A 22,715-nucleotide genomic window follows, 5' to 3' on the forward strand; every position below is an offset into this window, starting at 1 on the left:
ATAAGGAACTATAGAGGTGTGATTAAATCACATTATCCTGCAGGTTTTAATGATGGCAAATCAGATATACTTATAAAAGATGAGTTGTTTATTACAACAAATGAACAGATAGAAGATCTTAGAATTACTACACACTATAAAAGCTAAAACATACTAGTCAACAGTATTATAACATGGATGGTGTAGTGCACTATATTAAAGCAATTATGTTAAAGCTAGTGAAGGAAATAATAAGTAGAGGTTTTGATATATCTTACTACACTCCAGGCATGAAGACTTCTTCCTCTCAGTCTCTGGGAAATAACTGTAGACAGGCATCCCAAACTCCACAGGAGAAACTCCAGACATTTCAAGAAAAGGATGTGGAAGAATCTAACTTGTATCAAAGTAGACTGGACCTTTATAGTGTAAAGAGGTTGACCTGCCAGTCATGGGCCTCCAGGTCAGTTTAGCAGCTTATCTGTCAAGCCTCACTTCAAAGGGACAGATGTGTGTTTGAAGCTGGTGAGCCAGGCTGGCCTTTTAGCATATTCAGCACCAAAAAATACCACTGTGGTGCCACCAATAGTTCCCCACAGAGCTTGCATTGCTTTATCTTCTGACCAGATTCCAGGCCAAGCATCCTGCTACAGATCTAGTGAAAGGTTTCACCTGTAATACACTAAAGGGTTATGTTAGAATTAGGGGAGTCTGAAAAAACAGGTTTGTTTCAGAATCTACATTGTAGGGGGATAGAGTTTTCCAGTAGCTTACTGATCATTGATCCCTTGACACACCCTACTTCTGCACCTTACAGAAATGCTAAGTACATTAGAGAGCAGCCAGATCTCTGGGAAGTGTTTCTTCCCCTAATTATGGATTGTCTGAAAAGAGGTTACTCTCTGTGGATGAATAATCATATCACTTTCAGTCATTCCCTATCAAACTGTTATCAGCTGTTACAAGACCAAACTGTCACTGAAAACTCAATATTCTTAAATATTAAGTCTAAATATGCCTAATGTACCTAAACTAAATAGTCAAGATACAAAATTAAGCTGTAAACATCCAGAAGAAAAGTTTTTGTTAAAACTGTTTAGCTGTGCTGCCAATGCTCAACATTTTTGTGTGCACACTTGGTGAGCAGAAATGTGGAAGGCTCTTAGAGGAGATGAAAAATTTGTGTGGCTTCTCCCTGATGTAGAACCTGTATTCCCTGGTGGACGTCAGCATGGAAAAATGCATCAGCATCAGAAGGGGCGCTCATCTGCAGCACGACCCCCGGAAGACAAAGCAGCGTTTTACCTCTCAGGATTAACAAACATGTGGCAGCTTTGGTAGGGCTGTTTGGTAGTCAGGTGATAGACTGGCCATATGTCCTCATACCTCATTCTGGCATGAGACTTTCCCCCCTCCCCCTCTTTGAAATTTGAAAAAAAAAAAAAAAAAAGCATAGCTTTATTCGGTTGTCATTTGATCCAGTTCTTATGTCACAGACATGAAATTGTAAAAGATCTTTTAAAAGTTCTGTACCCAAGTTTTTCTCACTCTAAGTCTTTATTGGAAAGGACATACAGAAATTCCTAGAGAATGTAGATGACTTGCATCATAAGAAGCTTAGGCATCTAGTTAGGCTCTAAGTAGGAAGGTGGATGTTTAAGGGTTCTTCAGGCACCTACAGCTCCAATCCCTTCCCATAGTTCAGCTTGGTCCTTACCGTGCCATGCTCCCAAATTGCATAGGGAAAAAAGAGAGAAGGTCAAGGTTCTTTTCACACAATTAAAACTTTCATCCAGGTAGTTAAAATCCCTTTCTCTGTCTCTGAATTTTGGACCAGTGATATAAGGATTTGACATAAAAATAATTGTTTAGTTGTTTAAATTGCAGTGGGGAGAAATGGAAGGTATTACTGGCTTCAAAATATCATGAAGTTAAAATATTGAATTAAAAAATAACTGCAAGCATGGAGAAGTCGTGTTTTCTGCCTTGTAGTACTTTATCACTGGCATTTCAGTACTCTGAGGAGATAATTTGTCATTCATTTTAAGCAAATTAGAAAATATGAGTGTTACATCAGTGTAATGAAAACATCATTATTAAAGGCTGAAGGAAGCATAAAGTATAGATTTCCCCTCACTCTTACATAGTTTTCTATATCCATTACAGACCAGATCCTTGTATTTTAGCTATTTAGATTTTTACCTCATTTGTTATTTTTAAAGACAGCTTCAGCCATGATTCTTAAGGAATTCTCTAATCCATTAAAATAAAAGCAAAGCACATAACTGCCTTCAATAAATGCTTTGATTAAAATGGACATTTCTGAACCGTCTACAGACCATACCTGCTCAGATGTGACAGCATTTGTGACATCACCAGTACAGACTTTCACAAGGATTTTCGAGTCAGTGTTGTAAGTTTCCATTTCATTTTTGCTAATAAGAGAATTGGGCTGTTTATTTTCTAGAGGAAAAAAGTCACTAAAAGCGTATCAAATTTGTTTACTTAATTCAATAGAAATGCAAATTTTTTTTGAAAATTGCAGTTTCTTATTGGTCCCTATTATTTTGGTGTCACAAATGTTAAATATTTGGTGCCAGTTAATTATTGTATGTATAATCAGAATTTCAGAAAAGCCAGATGTAGGAGGAGATTATCAGTGTTTTCTCATGTATGAAATTTCACTTCTGCATTGAATAAACTAATTGTAGAGTTTGCTGAGTAAGGTCATCCTTTAAGTTATTAGACTGTTTAGGAGCCTAAGTCATTAAGCATTTTTCAGCAGATAAATTAGGAAGAAATTGTATGCGGATAGCAGAGAAAACACAAGATGTGTGTCTGTTAGTGAAAAAAAGAGTAGCAAACTTCATCCTGAGCTTGGTGAGATAAATTTATGTGTCTTATGCAGGTCAGTCATTTTTCAGTTCCATTTTCTGGCTGGAATTTTGGGGTTGTATTTTATAGCTGTGTTTTAAAAGTTTCTAAAATAACTGAAAAGAATGCAAAAATTGTGTGCTAGTAAAATGGCAGAGCTGGAAATTTTCTGATTTTGCTTTCTTATAATTAAGAGGCTGAAAACACTTGAAACAAAAGACTTTTTAACACCTCATTTGCCTGAATATTTGTTGCAATTGTAATACAATAAAATAGTGCAAAATAAATTAATATAAAATATGTATTAGAACTGAACTGTGTTATGGTTCTTATGTGGGAGTGATGAGCTGTTTCATTACATTTAAGCCAGTGAAAGCTTTTAGAAATATATAGAATTCTGAGGTTATAAATTAGCTGGGGTTTTCTTTTTTTGACTTCTTTAATTTTAATCTGTAAATTTAAGGAAATACTGACCAAGTTGTTCTTGTCTTCTTAACACTACTGTTAGGGTAAGACATTTCCCATCTAATTCAAAATTTCAATTTCTATTTGTATCTCAAAGTTGCTAAGATTTTGTAATATTATTGAATTGTAATAACTATTTCACCAATACATGTAGAAGTATTGTATTTCTAGCTTTTCCAATTGTGCATTTGAAGTGATTTTTGAGTTAATAGTCAGAGTACAGAGATTTGTATAGTTTACATATTTTTAATTTATAATCTCTGTGTATATGTGTTGAGTAAACAACAGATTATATTCTGACACATATGTCAGGATATAATTTGGTTGTATAGAAAGTGCAATTGTATTAGGGAAGTTCTTGGTTCAATAGTTTGTCAGACCCATCGTGGCATCATTGCTTAGAGATGCAGTTGATCTTAGAAACTTGAATCACTTGCACCTGATTTTCTAGCCAGACTGGAAAACAAGAATTGCACTCACAAGGCAGAGCAGCAGTCTGGTTAATTAGTAGTTAATCTTGCCTAAGTTCATGCTGATGCCCCTTCTCCTTTACATCTTTCTTGTCCCCAGCCAATTACTCCCATCCTTCCTTTGTGCTGATACCAGCTGTACGATAGCAATACCTGAAATTGTTTTGGTCTGGTCAAAACCTTTTGCTTGGGGTGTGCTTTTTACACCTGTCCCAGCTGTGGGTGCCAGTGCTGGTGCAGTGGGGTGGGACATTGGATGCACTGCATGCTTCCTGTGCAGCCTGTCCTCACCTTCCCAAATGGACTGCCCTGGTACTCTTATGGTTGTTGTATCTGAGGTGAACCAAAGTGGCCAAGGCCTGGGACTCTCATTCACCATCAATACTTTTGGCTACTACCAGATTTGTGCTAGAACAAAAGATGCATAGCAATTAAAGGAAGAACGTCCCTATGCTGAATGTTTACTGCTATTTCTTGATTGTGGGATTTTTATTTTTTAAGAAAAAGTGCTCACACAAAATTGGAAATGTGTCACAGTGTTCAAGGAGAGACTGGCTTTTCCTGAAGGTGCTGGTAGGATTGGGTGCTGAATTGGTGGAAGAGTGGCTGCATTGCCATGGTGCAAACCACTGGTTTTGTGGTGAATTTATAGCTGTGGTGAATTATTCAGCTAGGACTGTGGATACAGAATGTTTGAAAATCTTTTCCTGAACTCTTCTGGAAATATGTTCCTGTGAAATGACTGGTACTCTGCTATTGGCCATTTGTGTTGTTAAACCCTTTGCTCGTAGTCCATCCTTTGAAAGTGAAGCCAAATCCAGTCTTTCTCTCCTCACTCTGCTTCTCTTGCTTCTCTTTAGTTATTTCTCTGTGTATGTGTTTTGTCTCTGAAGGTCTTCTGTTGTCTGGTCATTTTTAAAAAATGTAGTTCTCAAAACTATAATTTATTTTTTTTACCTTGGAATAATATTTACAGTGTTTGTAAAGCTCGGTAACTTTACAAATGAGGATATTTTCATTTCTTCTCAGTGTTGCGTACTTAAAAAAGGGTTATATTAATTGTTCTTTAGTGGTTAATTTAAAACTAAACAGTGTGTGAGCATTTCAGGTTATTTTTGTAGCTGTTTATTAATTCAAGTAATTCGTCACTGTATTTTGTCTGCTGTTTCTCAGCTTACTGGCATAGAGTTGCCACTCTGAAATTCTTCACATTCTTAATAAACTGGAATAGTTTTACTGTCAGGTATTATATGCAGTGGTAACCCTAGATCATTGTATATATTACTGAAAATGCTCCTAACAGAAAACTGTCGAGCTTCATGGGTTGAAAGTTGAACATTAGACTGTGTAATCCTATTTTGATCTCCTCCTTTTACCCTATTTCCTTTCTGTGTTCTGTTCCACCACGTTTTTTTTCCTCATTCACACAATTAGTTTCTTTACACTTATTAAAAGATTTTCTTAAAAGATGAAATAATTTGTGTCAGTCTCCATCCATTTTGTTTTCTTGACCTTCTTAAAGATAGCCCATATGATGGGCATAACTTTTCTACTCAAAAGTAGTGTTGCCTTGTTTATCTTAGGTAAGTTTGTGTTGTGTGATTAAAAATAGAATTTTAAGCAGTTTTGATTGCCATCCAGCTAAGTAACTTGACATTTTCAAGGTTTTTATAAACTTTTTTTTTTCTCTTATTGGGGTTGTGGGGTATAATTCTCCATTTAGAATCTACATTGTTTACTACATCTTATTTTCTGAAAGCAGCATTTTAAGATTTATTAATTTTCCCATTTCACCACAGGGTTTCTTTATGTTAAGAAACCTACCTTTTCCCAGCTCCACTCAGCTGGTTCCTTATTTTGTGTATGATGATTTGGTTGTAGGAACAGGATGAAAAGCTGGAAGTATGTGCTAAGGAGCAAGCAGATCTAAGGGCTGGATGGTGTATTTTTTAAATTTTGCAGGTCCTTATGCATTAAGCATTTGGTTTATCAACAAATTATTTCAAAGGATGATCCAGGAAGAAAATGGGGGTGAGGGAGTGGATTTGAAGTCTTTGTCTCCCTCCCGTGCCCTGTGTTGAAGTTCAGTTTCACCTTTAATTTACGGAGTAGTTCCTGTCCCAAGTATGATGGGACTGAAATATTTTGTGGTTACTCTTAAATGGTTCTTGACTTAATTCGTCTATACTGCATGGATAAGAAGAGAAATACTTCCTACTCATGTGCTTTAGAGTCAACAGTATCAAGGAGTATTAGTGTCAATAAATTACTTCTCTGAACTTTATTATGTGTGATATTTAGCCAGTTTGAGAGAAATAAAAGAAGTCCTTGAAGTGGACACTATTTAAATTGGGGGGCATGGGATTTTCCAATTAATTGGATTGCTATGGTAGGCCAATATATTAAGCACAGGCAGTTTTGCTGCTAATTACACACAACTTCTCTGGAGTATCGGATATTCAGATCCATTTTATGAATATGGTAGGGAGAATAACAACTGTAAAACAAAGCACTGTGCATGTAAGTGACTGTTAGCGTGTATTTCAGAAGGGATAAATGCTCACCATATGGTACAATTACTGTGTCCAAGTTTTCAAATTAGCTTCTCTCATCCTCCTTATTACTGTCTTTAAAAAGAGAGGAAAAAAACCCAACATGATTTATCTACTCTGCAGCAGAACTCTTGACGCAAAACAGCAGCCCAGTTCTGTCCAGTTTTTTTTTCCTAGCATAATAGAGGCTGTCGGACTTTTTTATACTAATTACTGTGTGAGCCTCAGATGAACCCCCTTCAATTCACAGGGCTTTGTTAAGGGAGGAGCTGTCAATGTGTCTGCCCGTTTGCAGCTGTGCTGTGGCTTTAGCTTGCTTAACATTATGCTGCTTTTTAGACTTGACAGAAGGGATTTTTTTTTTTTTTTTTTTTTTTTTTTTTTTTATTAAGGCAAAGCAGCCTTGTAGCGAAATGGTTTAAGCAGCTGCATTGTGGGGAAGCACAAAGAAGTTATTATTGTGTCTGTTTAGGGGGGTTGGATGGAGGGGGGAGATATTCGGCTGCTGTTGATGCCGATTGTTGACTTGCCATCTGCCAGATAGGGAGAAGAAAAAAATGACAGCTCCAGCAGGGTGTTCAAGAGGTTGTTTGGAGAGACGCATAAACATGTGCAGATGTCGAACTGAATAATGGCAAGAACTTGAGACGGTTTATGATGCTGCTGTTGTGTGTGCATATACAGAATGAATGTATGTGGAGATTTGGTTAGGAGGAGGGTACATATTAATTATCATTGTCCCCCACCGCCTCCTTTACTTCTGTTAATTAGTTCAGGAGTTTAATATCTTCCCTCCCTCCGTTGTTTATTCCTAAAAAGAGCCTTTTCTTGCAGTAGGGAAGAAACTTTTGATTTCTCCATGTGGTGAGCTAAAAAAAAAAAAAAAAAATCCCAAAGCAACAACTTAACAAATTTGGTACTTGTGGACATAGAGTAATGTAGTTATTTCAGTCTCAGACATTTGGGGGACAGGTGCTCTGCAAGTTCTTACATAGCTTTGTCTGCTGCAAGACTGGTACATTGCATACCCCTACTTCTGCATCCTGAGCTTTTCTTATGCAGAAAGTGCCAATTGGTGATTATCTTGTATTATAGAGTGTGCTACGGGTTAGAATGAGATTAGCAACTAATTTTCTCTTTTGCTTGATCTTATTTTCTCTGAAGGCAAGGAGCTGGTCAGGCATAACTTATATTTTCCTGTTTGACAGTTGCTCATAAAATAAATTTGGATCGCTCCATAGGAATATAGTCTTCTTTCTTTCACTAAAAATCCTTTCTTATTTCTTGTACAGTGATTATGGAGAGTTTCCACGGTACTGTGAAAGAAATGTGAGAAAGGATACAAGCATAGAGGGAAATTAAGTTAGCCCAAAAAAGCTAAATGAAAACATTGTTATACAGGTGATCTCTTTGAAGATAAAAATGGAAACTTTAAAATAATGCATTTTCTTCTCTAATATTACATGACATTCAACATTCAAATATGTGTACTGAACTGAAAAATGGAAAATGAAACAGTGCTTGAGGTGCACTGTAGATGTGGATTGCAGACATGTCTTCATGTTATCAATATATATCAGGGGTTTTTTGTCATTTACAGCATGACTTAAATATTATTGGAATGAACCTTATCAGTGCATCCCACCAAGCCCTTACCCAAAGTCAAGGAACTCCTTTTTATTGTCTTCCATCTTAAATCTAATAGGCATCTGCAGGTTCTTGATAACAATAGCTACTGATGGGAGCATTTGATGTGCCCTTCTGCCATCACTGTGGCAGAATGGGAGATGACAGTTTTGGATTGTGTCAGTTTTAACTGGAAATTCAGGTGTGGCTGCCTCCTGCCCAAGTACCAATTTCTGCATCTGAGCCTAGAGAGAGGAGATTTGCTTTTTGCCTGTTAGTTGGGCTTGTTGGTTCTTCTTCCCAGAGTTGTGGTGTTTTATGTGTTCCAACACTGCTGGTGGGAAGCTCAGTCACTGGGCAGTGCTGAACCACTTCATGCAACCGAAGAGATCTCCTGATGTGTGCAGCAGTAATGGGATGTTCCAGCTCCAGCACTCTGAGGAATGCTTGGGCTTATCTCGTACTGATTCTTTGCAAATGGTGCAGGCTAAGTGACAAAGCAAAAAGGTTGACTTCAGTGATGTGCCTCAAGGAAGAAACGTAGGGGAATGGTGTTGGTGCAGCTTTTTGGCACCTAGCAAGGGTTGAGGCTAGGAGCACACCTAGTGACAAGGAGAAAGTTCAGAAGAACTATTTAAAAATTATTTTAATGTGCCAGTTCTAAAAGTGAGACAGTTTGTTTGTGAAAACATGCTAGCAAGTGTGTACCAGTTTTAAGGGGGGAAAAGTCACATAATTTTTGTCAACGCACGTGTCTGTTAAAGAAACTCAGTTGAGTGATAATGCTATTGTCAAACTTACCATATTCTTTTGCAAACAGTGGAAAGTTTGAAATCTCTTGTGTAAACCAGTGTTAGCTGTTTTGCAAAATGCTGTAAGTAGATAATATTAAGATGATGTTTAACTCAACTAGGCCACATGTAAAAATCATTTGTATTTTAATCATCTGACTTAATACATGTTTGCTAAGTACATGAATTTAAATTGTTCCTGTTTTAACTGACTGTCTTATTCACTGGAATTTCTAGATTAATATTTGTATACTTGTCCTAAAAATATTTTAATATTAAAATATTAACATAATTTCCAAACCCAAAAAAATGTCCTTTGGTCTACTAGCACTTGATAAAAGCAGAAGAAAAGAAAAGAGTATTTTTTTCTGTTATATAAAGTACCACTTGATGCTTATAGTGCTGTATAAAAAATTATATATATATTTAAAAGTACTGAGAACATTAAGGTTTTAGATACAAAAATATGTGAAATGATATTTAAAATGCTTGAGTTGCCACAAATAGAGCTTAACACTATTAAAAAATAAAAAATTGCTCTGGAAAGCATCTAAATAGTGCAGTATTTTTGGGCTTTTATGCTGTATTGCCTTATTCAAGAGAGATATTTAGAAATTGTGATCAGTATTTCTAAATGTTTCCAGAATACAGACTTTGGTTTTCAATTCCTAAATAGCAAGCATATTTAGAAAATATTGATCACCTTTGTTGCTCAGAGATGCTGATGCAATACAGGACTCTGTTGTTCCAGACAGCATGTGCTAATAGCAACTGCTTTTTAATTTATTTATTGTTCTAATTCTTATCCTTCAAGAATGAGGGGGAAGTGAGAGTGATGTTGAAACTGGCAAGTTTTTCTTCCTGCTGGCTCACAATGGGCATGGTAAAGGTCAATTCTCAATTTGTCAGGATGTCAGCTCACTCAGTATTTCTGGTATGATTTTTTAAAAGGACAAAATTGCATGCATATGAAAATGAACATTTATTTTCCATGTGTTGCCAAAACACACCAGTAATTTTGAGTGGATATTGTAGATGCCCAATTTCAAAACTGCATTTATGTGTGAATAATGGTGTGTCTGTCTCTCTGTTATTGAATATTTTCCTCAATATTTTTTTCATGTTTTAGAGAAAAGATTATTAATGCAACAGGAAATCATTGAATAAATAACAGGGGCTGAAGTGCTGCTGCATTTGTACAAGATAGGACAATGACTCACTCCACCAGTCGTAATGAGAAAACCATGCTGGCTGGTGATTTGAACCCTAGAACCCTGGAATATGTTTGCACATTGCATCCACAACCTGTGAGGGAGAAGAAAACCCCACAGTAAGCAGGAAGAATCTTTTCATTGGGGGGATTTGGTCCTCCCCATCACTTTAGCTGAAGTGCCCCTGAAACCATGGAGAGCTGCTCCGTGACTTCTCCCTGCCTGCGCCTGCACCTCTGCTTGGAGGGGATCTGCTTCCCTGGGAGGAGCCTTTCTCTTTGGTCACTACTTATAATGCTTCAGGAACAAAGAATCTACTGTTTGCCAGCTCTTCAGTGCATCTGGGCTGGCATGGAGGACAGAGGGTTGTCCCTGCTTTCCTCCCCTCTTGCTCAGCTGAGGCACTTCTGGAGCTCATACGCGAGGCTGCTCGCTGCCTTCTGCAGAACGTTCACATCTGTGGGGTTTTCTCTGGGCTCAGAACATTCACATCTGTGGGGTTTTCTCTGGGCTCAGAACGTTCACATCTGTGGGGTTTTCACTGGGCTCAGAACATTCACATCTGTGGGGTTTTCACTGGGCTCAGAACATTCACATATGTGGGGTTTTCACTGGGTTCTGGCCACCTCTGAATAGCTGGGCATAAATTGAGCAGTCTTCTATCTGAGCTGGGTTATTGAGATGTTGTGTACAGTGAAAGGTATTTGAACTTTCTCACCTAAACTTCCAGTTTGCAAGGAACTTAATGGAAACCTAGCTGTGGTATAAGCCAGTGCCCACATGTATCATGAAATGTTTCCTATTTTTCAGCTGGGATTAATGCAAGTACAGATGTGCTCAAAATGTCATTCAGTATTACTGGGATCTGTGGGAAAGCAGTTGGAATAAATAAATAATCACCATTTCAGAGTGTAAGAGAGAATCAGAAAGTGGTAGTTCCAAATGCTGCTTTTCTTTGAACTGCCAGCAAATACTTAGGAGAGGGCATCTAATAAAAGTGCCTTTTAAAACCCTAAGGCATGTTAGGAAAAATCACCATTTCATTTAAATTTTTATTATGCAATAATATTTTGTGGAATAGTTTGCATAATGTATTATTACATACTTACATTAGATTCAAGGACATAAAATATGAGGATAGGTATATTTTTTAGTTATTGTAAACATTTATTTTTTACAGTAACTTTGAATGGTGCTGCAAATTTCTTAAAATGAAATTAAAAAGAAGTAAATATTCTAACAGAAGTGCTTTGCATTTACTTAGTGTCTGCTGACTTAATCAAATAGTCTGCTGATGCTTCCAATCGTGTGTTAGGTAACACTGCCCTCAGAGGGCCAAGGTAAGGAAATTCAATCTCAAAACCACTGGCATTATTTGTGATAATTTTGTTTTACCTGACATTAATTACAGTTGTTTCTTAAAAAAAAAAAAAATTGCATATAATTGTGTGATTTATGTAATGTTGCTTAATGCTCTTAGATAAATTCATTTTTTTTCCACCCTCTATTTATTAAATGTTATTGCAGGGAGTTTGATCTAACAAAAAAAGTGTCTTAAAAAAACAAAAGAAAAAAAAAAGGAAGACAATGTTTGTCTATTATTTCTATTAAATCCATTTTAGTAAATTGATGAAACAGACGAGGCAGAATTTTGCTGTGCTCTCTTTTTGGAAGGTTTTTTTTCCCTGACTTTTTTTTCCCCCCTTAAATCTCACTTATGTCTGTGTGGCAGCTGTTGCTTCTTTTAAGGAAGCAAGTTTTTGAACTCAGGTTTCTGTTGCTTATCAGCACTGTATATTAAAGACATTTCCTTCACACCTCTGAAACCATTTACATATTGAAAAATGTAGATGTTTCGCAAAAGTGGGTTTTTTTAAAAAAAAACATTTAAAAATAATAAGATTAATTTTAAATTACTGATTAATTTTTCAACAATTTCTAAATTTCCTTATGCTTAAGGATTATAAATGGTGAGATTAACAATAGCACCTGCCAAATCTGAGATGAAATACGTGTTTGAGGAGAGAGTTTGGGTTGCGAGGTAAAGTGAAAAAAAAATTACAAACTTTTGGGTGATGCATTTGTCTAACATAGATTGTTTTTGGTTTTTTATTTTTTTTACTGCTCATACAATTTCTTAGAAAGCTCTCCTTTCTGAAGCTTCTCAACAGTATGAAAACGACCAACGTTGCATCACTGGAATAAACATATTTGTGAAATGTCCTGAAGGCAGGTTTCTTGTTACTGGCTGTCAAAAGCAGAAAAAGAAAAAATCATTAAGGCTACAGTACAGAGGCAAATAAAGAGGCAGCCACGAGGGTCATGTTCTAAACAAACCTTCATTAAGCACTCTTTGTTACTGTTGTTAGCCAGTGTATTATTAAATACAACGTTAATTAAAGAGTTGCATGTTACAAGGGTGCTTTTTGCATGAAGATCAGATTGAATTTTCGTGTCCTTCATGAATATACTGCTGTCTTAATCTTTTGGGTGTATTCTCTCAGTAGTTATTAAAAAAGCAGACCCCAACAACATAAAATTTGTATTTTGTGTATATGTATTTATTGTCTCTATGCATCAGCAAGATGCATATTCTGGTGCCACTTTCCTCAAGTAGCTCAAAAAACTTTGCCTAGAATTAAAATGATGTAGGAATTACTTGGCTTTCTTTGCTGCACTAGTTGCAATTAGAGACCTCTTCTTACTGTCTAATAAACAGATCCTAAAAGAATGTGGTTTTCAACTTAGAAGGGTGTAAATTTAGGCAAAACAATAATTTAACTTACATTAACTCAGCAGGAAGCAGGGTACAAACCGATTATCACTCTATGGCAGATCCACTGCTTTTTTTAATACTGCAGCTCCATTTTATTAAAAGTCAGTATGTCTTGTGGTTTGGTTTGCCTGCCTGACTTCTCCTCTCTCATATAATTGGTTTTCACTTGATTTAAGAAATTTCACATGATAATTTCCTCTAGGTTGCTTGAGTTGAGGTATTTAATAAACATACATTCTAAGTATTTTTAAAGTGATTTATTATTGATAATACTGGGAAATATACTTTTATTTTTTTTTTTTCATGCAGGGCTGCTAAGTTAGAAGGCGTGGAAGTGTTTTTTCTTTTCAAATACTCGGCTTTGCTTTAGCATTTTTTGTGTGGAGAATTTATTTCAAGGCAAATCAGTAAGCACGTGTATTAAGAAGTATGGACTAAAATGCTTTTCTATCTTTAGGCAGATTACCTAAAAGGAATGCAGTTATAAGAGAGTACCTAGAGAGCATCTTGAGAGCCCTTAACCCACTTGAACAGCTAAGTGAACTGTTCACTGATAGCACCATTTAGTCTTCAAAAGTGTTCACCCATTTGTTAATTAAATTACAAAGTAAATATAGGGCAGATGATAAATTTTCACATGTAGGCCTTGGAGAGGAATTGGAATATTGGTATTTTCAGGACAAAACCAAGGTTTGTGTGTGTATGTGTTCGTAGAGATGTTTTGAAAAAGTAGTCTGACCATGATTCCTGTTAAGAAACCACTTGGGAGAAACATTCTTCAAAGAAATAGGTCTATGAAAGAAATATATGGATCCTTATGAAGCCATAGTGTTTTACACTTGCATTTAAATTTCTTTTTATGTGTCTGGCTGTAGTCTGTAGAATGAAAATAGGGATACAGCTATGCTCATAAGTAAACAGGTATTTATCTCTCCTATGATTGGCTTCTGTCCAGAGTTGTTAACTCTCTTCAGAGGAGCTTGAAAGTGCTATTCTGCTCTTCTAATGCTTCTTGTCTAGAAGAAGCTGGATAATTCAGTGGGTGATTAAAACTCTGTCCAGTTTCTGATTAAGAGAGTCAGTGTTTGGCTGCTCCTGGGTACCCAACCTGAAGTTGTCCTAAGCAGTGAAGAGGGAGTAAGGATTGGAGAAGTGTGTGCTGAGTCTGTCTCTAAGGCCACCTTAGAATGGTCTCCTTTTCCAGCAGGGCTCATTCTGGAGAGTGTATGGAAGCAAACAAAGGCTGCCCTTCTTTCCTGAGTGACTATTAAGTGCACTTAGCCTATCAGCCCTGGTCCTTAGAGCAGCCTGCTTATCTCCCTCTCCCTCCTTGCAGAAAGGAGGGACTCTCTTTGAAACCTGACCCCTTGGATGGCTGGCCTGCTTTAGGCTTGTTGAGATCATCTCCATGCTTTTCTTAAATTCTTGAGCAGGTTTAGGTGCCTGACTTCTAGATAAGATTAAGATCTGGATAGATTGCAAATCCAGTAACAGGCACTTAAATTCAAATCAGATATAATTTACTAGAAAAATATAGAAGATTATCATTTCTTTAAGGATGCGGCTAAGATGTTAATATTTTTAAAACTTAATATTGGATTATCTGATACATAAGATTTTGTTTTGGCTTCAACTATTGGGTCCATGTAGATTTCAGAAAATTTGTTGCAGGGCACATTTTAAATATTTTAAAAATAAGATTCATACCTTTACTTACGCCTGTGGTTATTTCATGTTCAAGTCTTCAGCAAACTTAATTTTCAGCCTTTTCATGTAATGCTGATACAGTTTTTGATTATTGTTGGTATTAATGTTACACATTTGTTTTCCCAAGCTGCACTTGTGTTTCTTCTTCAGCTTGTACCTGTTTGTTTTGTTTTGGGGTTTTTTTGCATGCTTTCATGTTAACTTGGATTTCCTGCTGCGAAATAAGTTTAGACTGGCAGTAGCAGTAGGGATGTTCCCAGCCAAACTAGAACCAGAGGCTCTAGTTTGAGATACAGCTCTGCATCAGTACAAAAGTAACTAGTGACATATCAACTCTATTCATTTAGTGGTCCAATTAAGTCACACTTGGACTTTTTCAATTCTTTCTACCTATGTGAAAATGTCTGTATAGCAAAGTCAAGCAAGTATCCTGCTATCTGGAAGCAGGACTAAACAGGAAGAGGTTTGCTACATAAGCCAGCCTGAATAGCCCTATGTTAATTATTTTCTCCATCTTGTATTCCCTACTTGCCTTCTCTGCTTAAATACAGGAGAATTGGACATGTTAGTGGCTGCAGTTGGATTTGTTAAGTCATGAGTATTGCCAGAATCCTTACAAGCTGTGCTCAGGTTCCTCAAGGCCATATCAGCAGTTCCTATGTTGAATTTCAGTGACAATTAATTGATTGCTGTGATGGAAAGGTGAAGGTGCAGTTAATGAATTCTTAGATTATTCTTTAGTGAAGTAACCTCTATGTTAGAGGGATGTAAACTTCTTCCTGACTTTGAATGGCCTCAAAGCTGTGGAGCTGTAGCTAACAAGGTGCTGAGCTGATAAAGGGCACTCCCAGGCTGGGGCTTAGCCCAGGAGAAGTGCAGCCCCTGGGATGGTTCATTCTGAGCATCTTACAAGTGGTGAGAAGTCCTAGGTTCCTTGATGGAAATTCTGCATTGTTAATACACTTTTTCTTCCCCTGAAAATGTTCACTTGTATAATGATGAAACAGTTACTTTAAATAAAGTTGTAGTAATAGTTATTATTTACTGTGCAGAATTTATAGATATCAAAGATGAGGGAAGTTAAGCAAATCTAAACTAACCTGTATTGAACTGAGTAATTGCACTCTAAAAAGCAAATTGTTGCTGAATTCTGATGTGGCATTGTAAAGTGCAATAATATTAAGGAAATTTAATAGCAAATAAGTGGCATTAATTAAGGGTTGTGTGTTCTGTATGTTTCTGATCCTAAATTCCTCATAGAGTAAGAATGTAGAATCTTTTGATCAGGCTGGGGTAGGGGAAAGGTGACATGGCAGTTTTACTGATGGACTTACCTCTTAGAAGGCAATTGGCTTCTATTTTTCTGGTTTATTCCTTTTGTTTTCAGTTATATTTTTCAAGTAGTGTAGGTTTTTCCATTACCCCCAATTTCCTTGTATTTGCTTAGTGTATATTTTGAGAAAATTAATGACTTTTTGGTTTGGCTCAGCAGTTTAAATTTCATTTGGTTGTTAGAAGTCAAGACGTAGAGTCTGTTTCTTTTCCCTGAAAAAAAATAAATTATGGTGTAAGCATGCATGATATTTCAAAAGTATAGTGTGATATAATCCAGAATTATACAATATTAGTATACCATACTTACAGCTTTTTATTTCAGAGGCATTGTTGTACAGTCTAGGCTTACCACTGCAATTCAGTTTTGCCTTCTTTTGGACAGAGTTAAGGCTTTCTCTGTAAATTGAAAACATCTGAAAATATTTTGATATAATTAATGTTTGATACTGATAGTATGGCATGTTTTTTAGTATTCAAGTTTGGGGGTTTTTTTCTGCAGTGTTAATGAACTTTTTTTTTCTTCTCCTTTAGGAGAATATATAAAAAACTGGCGGCCAAGATACTTCCTGCTGAAGACAGATGGCTCTTTCATAGGCTATAAGGAGAAGCCCCAGGATGTGGATCTGCCATATCCACTCAACAACTTTTCAGTGGCAAGTATGTATTTCCAGTATTTATTATTCTCTCAGCATATTGACAGATTATCTGCTACATATTGCTTCGTATATAATTCAGAATTTATTGGTAACACTGCAAGTTTAATGCCATGTGCCATACTAATGCACCACTAATCTTACATCCAGCTCTACAAGATGTATTTACAGTAGCATGGAAGAACCATGCAATGGTATTTGAATGTTTTTTGGAAGTCTAAAAGTTCTCATTTTTTTGTGTGTGTCTGAGGTGTCTCTAAACAACAATGACATTTGACAAATGATTGCTATAAGAAGAAAATTCCTGGAAAGTTTACCTTTATTTAGATCACTGACCTCTTCTCTGTTTTTCATTAGTGTCTCTGAATTCACTTGAAAACTCAAATTAATTAGAAAATTATCTAGACTTTCAAATGACACAAAATCATGCTAAGTTATTTTTCTCTTGGATAATCAGGTAATCAGCTCTCCAGCCTGGTTAATGAGTAATTTCAAGCAATCAGACAATTTGCATATATTAACAAAGCTACAAAATGTGTATCTGTTGGATAAAGTGAAGATTGCATGTTTTCCAAGAATGTTTCTAAAAGACAAATTTGTAGGGTTTTTCATCTGTCAGAGTGAGATTGGTGAGCATTTCTGAACAGAAATGAAAGTATTTAAGAAAAAAATTAAGGGGCAAAAAAAAATCACTATGAGTTGCAAATATCATTGCTAGAAACTTTCAGAGGAACACTAGAGGGTTTACCCAATTTCTTTCAAAATTGTATTAAGTGTACTACAATACAAAAAGTGGCAGTGTTTAGTTTTATGGAGAAATATAGGAGCCACCACAAGAACATTTGTACTTAGGGAAAGGGTTCCCCTCATCTTCACTGCTAAAGATGGAACAAATGCTACTGAGGCTAAATTTTCCTATTTTCTTGATAAAATTATACTTGAGACTGCTCAACTTTTGTCAATACAAATAATTTGTGTCTTTTATTTGGTAAGAAAATAATCTTGTGCTCCAAGCCCATGTATCATCTCACAGCTAGAAGAGGAAAATTTTGCATATTCTGATTGCAATAGAAAGTGATATTGATTGTGCAAACCTTCTAATGGTATTAGAGGCTCATTTTGCCTGGTTGGTATTCAGAATAAAAGCAGTGATGTCTTTAAGTTGTTCAAATGAGTAGGAATTGACTAAATCATAGGCCATTATTCATTTCTTAGTTATTGCTCTGTATGTTCTAACTACTCTTTTTTAGCAGGTAGTATTTTTCTAGATACTTTTCCCAGTTTGCAGCAGAAAGACAATTTCTAGAAATACAATAGGCTTTTTTGTCCTGTCTTACCATGTTCTTCATTGCATATTCTGCCTTCCCTTGCTGCAGCAACTAGAAGGGTGATCCAAATGGTAGTTCTGCTAAGCAAAGAAATACATGATTAGCAATTGTTATAGCATAATTACCAGTGTGTTGGTACTGGTTTTAGTTGAGGCTTTTTTGGTACCCAGAGGTTCTGTTATGTAATTCTGATATTAGAATGCTGTCCCTGAACTTTGCTTTGATGGAAATTGAAAGATTTCACATTGTTTTCCAAAATGACACCATTACTACCCCCTGCCAAAAAAAATAAAAAGATAATTTCTGCAACTAGCAAGTCTCATAGGTCTGCTTCTTAGGATGTGTAAACTAAAGGGACAAGCATGCAATATTTATTGAAAAAATACAGTTTTGATAAGCAAGATGACTTTTTCTGTTTTTCTGACAGGAAAAGGAGTAATTTCATCAGAAATGTTGGCTGATCAATGCAAGAATAGGGAGATGTATCACTCATGAAAAGAATCTCATGAAGTTAAGTGGAGTGCCTGTGTAGAATTCACAGGATGAAAAGCAAACCAGGATGGTATTGCACTCTAAATTGCAAGGGACTAAGTTTTTTATCAGCTCTTTTATCTGTCTGAAGATGAGATCATCAGTAGGGCAAATAAACAAACAAAATTGCTGTATGAATGAATCACATCTCATGGGAAGTACCTGGTAAATGTCAAGAACTGGTCTCATGGCCTCTGATCCAAGAGTTCCTGAGCTGCTGCAGTAGGTTTGTGGCCACAAGCAGCGCAACATATTTTTCCTGTAATAGTGAAGTACGTTTTTCATAAATTACTAGCCAGGCAGATGGAGTGTGAGATCACTGTTAATACCATCTTGATTAGGTTGGCAGGGACTTAAAGATATGTCTTTACAGTCCTATCTTCATGTAATCTTTGTAGCTATCTGTAAAGTGAGAGTGTGGTCTCAGTCTACTTTTTGCTCTCCAAATGATAGACATCTTTGGCTCTTGCTTGCAATTTGTTATTTAAGTAGAAAAGGCCAAGGCTGTGGTATTATTTTCATAGTACTGTTGGAGTTAAATATGGGAATGTTTGCACAGTTCTACTTTGTATGATACTTGTGTAGTTTAAAACTTTCATAAGCAGCTCTGTCAAGCTGGCTACTTTCATCACACAGGTATTTTCCCACCAGTGTCCCCTGCCTTGTGACATCTATTCCCAGGCATAGTATCATTTTCTCTAGTGTGGTTCCCTGATTCCTTCAAAGATAATTTCAAAATTCCTCACCTAAGAGTTTCTATGTCCTTGGTCTTTTGTGATCTGTGAATTCCATTGGGCCTGATGAGAAGGCTGGGGAGAATGAAGTTATTTTACATACTGCTAAAAGTGCTTCCAGTGATAAATATGTCTTTGCTAATAGAGCCTTTCTTACTGGGGAGTGTTTTGTCACAGAATGGAGTGTTCAGAGGCCAGCCCTTTTCCTTGGGGTGATCTGAGAGCAAATGTGGGGGGAAGGCATTTGGAAGTGTGTGTGTAAACAGGTAGGCTTTTTATTTAGAGAGGGAGAAACTGAGGCAGCACACTTGAGCTTCAGTCCATTGCCAGCCATCCAGGGGAACCATGTGGGCCTGAAATGGAGATGAGAGATCTCTCTCCCTTGGAGTACTGAAGGTGAAACACAGCTGAGTGAAGGGTATGACAGATTGGGGCTGGGTGAAGCTGAAAGGACACAGGCATGTCCTGAATGGACTTTACCCCCCTATGGCCACTGCTCTCCAGCTTTGGATGCACAGGGAAGGCAGCCATGGTCACCCTGCACTGCATCTTGGAGATGCTGCAAGGTTGCAGGGTGAACAAATCAGCCAGATTTGGTGACACTGACTACTGTGTAGGAATCACTGGTTCCTCTCCTGTGGGGCCAGCTTATTTTATAGCTAACAGAACCACCTTCTTTTAAATGGGAGTTGTGAGAGCTGTGTATTTGAAGCAGGCTGTTAGTCCCTTGTGCTCATGCCCTGACACTGACACTCACAAAAAGCTCTGCCGTGGTTCCTTACCATGCACTTGCAGAGAAAAGAGGGCGGTGTAATTACATGGGTGGGAAGTTCATTGTGAAAACTTGGAACCGGGTGATGCTGGTTTTCAGGGGTAAATTCAGAGGTGTGAGCTTACTGGAATTGTCTGGTTCAAAATCAGTTCAGCTCTTTTCAGGTAGAGAAGAGCAGTTGCAAGTAATCAAAACTGCTGTAGCTTGTACAGATACTCTTGATTGACTGAGTCATGGTAACTGAGTGGGTGTGCATTCCTAGCCCACTTCAACTGCAAAATAAAATATGTTAATTTAAATTGCTTTTGCTTAGGCATTTATGCAGTCAGAACCAGTTTAAAAATAATTTTGGATTCAGTTGGTATGACTTCTATGTACAGGCAAAGGCCTGATAAAAATGTCCTTTTAAAACTCCATTATGCTTCTTTGAGAACAAAACTAATACTCTGGGTAACAGCATGCATTTCCTCAATGCCCTCCCACCCCCTCAAAAAACCTCAACATGGCCTAAAAATGCTGTTTTCAGCTGGCCTGCTGTTGTGTAAGTGAAATAAATGCTGCTTTATGTAAACCACTTTGATTGTCATCATTATTTGGGAAGGCAGAGTGGGGAAGAATTCTACTTCAGTTCTACTTAAGGAAGATTTGTGACTGTTTAAAAAAACCCCAACTTCTCACATGAGCAGTGAGTGTGTAGGTAATCACACAGCACATTTGAGATGAAGGATCTCTAAGAATTGGCCCTTTGCCTTCATTTTGATCTTTACATGGGGAATAATTGGGAAGAGCTGTATCCCTTCACAGTATCCTTTGAGCTTTGGCCAAAAATGATGTCACCTGGAACTTTTTTCCTATCTTGAAAGATAATGCTTTCTAAGCACTCTGATACAGCTACCCCTTTTCTTGTCTTTAAAAAGAAAAAGCAATTTATTATAATATTATTATTGTGAAAAGGTAACCTTTTATAGACTTTATTTTATTTTTATTTTCTCTATGGAAGTGATTATCGAGAACCTTTGCTACTCTAAATGGAGAATCTCTGCTACTTTTTCCTTGTCTTTTGGGCCAGAGGCAAGATTTTATTATTTTTAGGATTTAAAAAAAACTTAAAACCAGGAAAATTGGAAGGTTCCAGTGGAATAATGTAAGATCTTAAAGAATTCTGAAGATGTTCTTTACAGAAATGGGTAGAAAAATATGTATGTCTGTTTCCAGTGAGACTAATTGATATACCAAAATACTTCTGCATTAAACACGACCTTGTGTGCAACTCCAAAAATAACTTTGCAATGAGATTTAAGTCAATTTTTAAAAATGTGTAACAATACTAGATTACATGAACCCAGAGATAAGGCATAACTGTACTGATAATTACAGTGTGACTTTGATTCCAAAGTAATAGTAGTAGAATTGAATAAGTAATGTTAATTCAATATTGAAAATACTTCTGGAGACAAGAAGTCAATGTATGTGTCATATTCTGCATTTGCAAATGCACCTATGGAAATTCAAGCTCAAATCTATTGTGTGGAGGAAATATTTCCATCTGTGTTGGATGGAGAAATGTTTGGGAGGCTTTAAAATTGTGTTATGAATGGTTTCTAGGTGATATAGTTGGTATTCTGTCCTTTGGCTTAGGAGTTTGTAGCCAGGGCTGAAACTTTTTATGCCACTGTGATATACTCAGCTGCTTAAATAAAATGGGGGTGTTTGCATGAAAGACAGAGAAGGATGTATAATCTGTCTTCTATTAAAACAAGGTAAAGCCCAGGCAAAACCCATGCAGAAATCTCCTATTTGCATTCTCCCCCTTTGCATGAAGGGGAAAATGACAAAGTAGTTGCAGTGACAGGAAGACGTCGATGCTACTTTGGTACTTTTTGAAGTATTAGAAATAAAACACTTTGCAGCATGATGGATTGCACGAAGTTAAATCTTTTACAGATTCAAGGAATATAATTAGGGTTTTTTTGTCATATATGTTATATTATCAAAGCACATAGAATGAGCCAAGCCCCACAGAAGTGGGATTTTTACCCATACAGAACAAAAAGTCAGTCCCTGCTCCAAAATACTGAAATTCCAAATATAAAACAAGTGACAGCAGATGGATGCAAACAGATGGGGGGAGTATGAGAAAACTATGAGACAGTATTAGCCTGTAGTACAGGCAGTGGTCTCAGCACATCAACAACTAATCCATTGTCAGGGTTAGATTTTTACTCTCATCTCTCTTCTTTTCTTCTTCCCTCCTTCCTTCCCTCCTGTTTTTTTAAGGCATGGTGAAGGAGAGTTTTAAGGAGGATTTTAAAGATAACTAGTACAACAAACAGAGAGAAATTAGAAATGCTTTAGAGAACTGATGATGAAATTGTAACTGTAAAGGGATGGGAGGTGTTTTGGTACTGAATAAAAAATGATAACAAGGATGAGAGTAAACTGTGGGGACAGACAATGTTGAAAAGCTACCTATATTTGATGTGATAGAGCTGGGTAAGAAATGGCAAATGCCAAAAAAAGTGATGTGATCAAGGGAACAATGGACAAAAACCATCTATTATGAGCAGTTTCGAGAATATTATTTTTAGTGTAAACGTGCATTGGTTTGGATCAAGGAAGAGATTAAATTGTTCACATAAATCTCTGCATGACCAAATTTAAGTTTAGGGTGATACTTCCCAAAGACAAGATGTAGTAAGAAAGAAAGAACAAGGCCTTTTGTAATGCCTCAGAAGTAGATTTCCCTTAGGGAATGGATAAACAAGTGGGAGGATCAAAGGGGGACCAGACTAAGGGTGTATGTATGGCTACACATATGTTTGTTCCTATATGTAAAATTCATGGATTTTCATGTGTATATGAGAAAAAATATATGTATCTGTCTCTGTGTTAAAAAATACTCTATTAATTC

The 22,715-nt window shown here is 36.7% G+C and overlaps 1 protein-coding gene across 1 annotated transcript in view; it reads left to right on the forward strand.

Moving 5' to 3' along the window:
* The window catches only part of AKT3 (AKT serine/threonine kinase 3), a 148,583-nt gene that overhangs the window by 61,074 nt on the left and 64,794 nt on the right, over window positions 1-22,715 (forward strand). The window contains 1 exon segment of the mRNA XM_079298588.1: window positions 16,318-16,443. Coding sequence (XP_079154714.1) covers window positions 16,318-16,443 — 126 coding nt within the window.

The sequence above is a fragment of the Erithacus rubecula genome, assembly GCF_903797595.1.
Source record: "Erithacus rubecula genome assembly, chromosome: 2".
NCBI lineage: Eukaryota > Metazoa > Chordata > Aves > Passeriformes > Muscicapidae > Erithacus > Erithacus rubecula.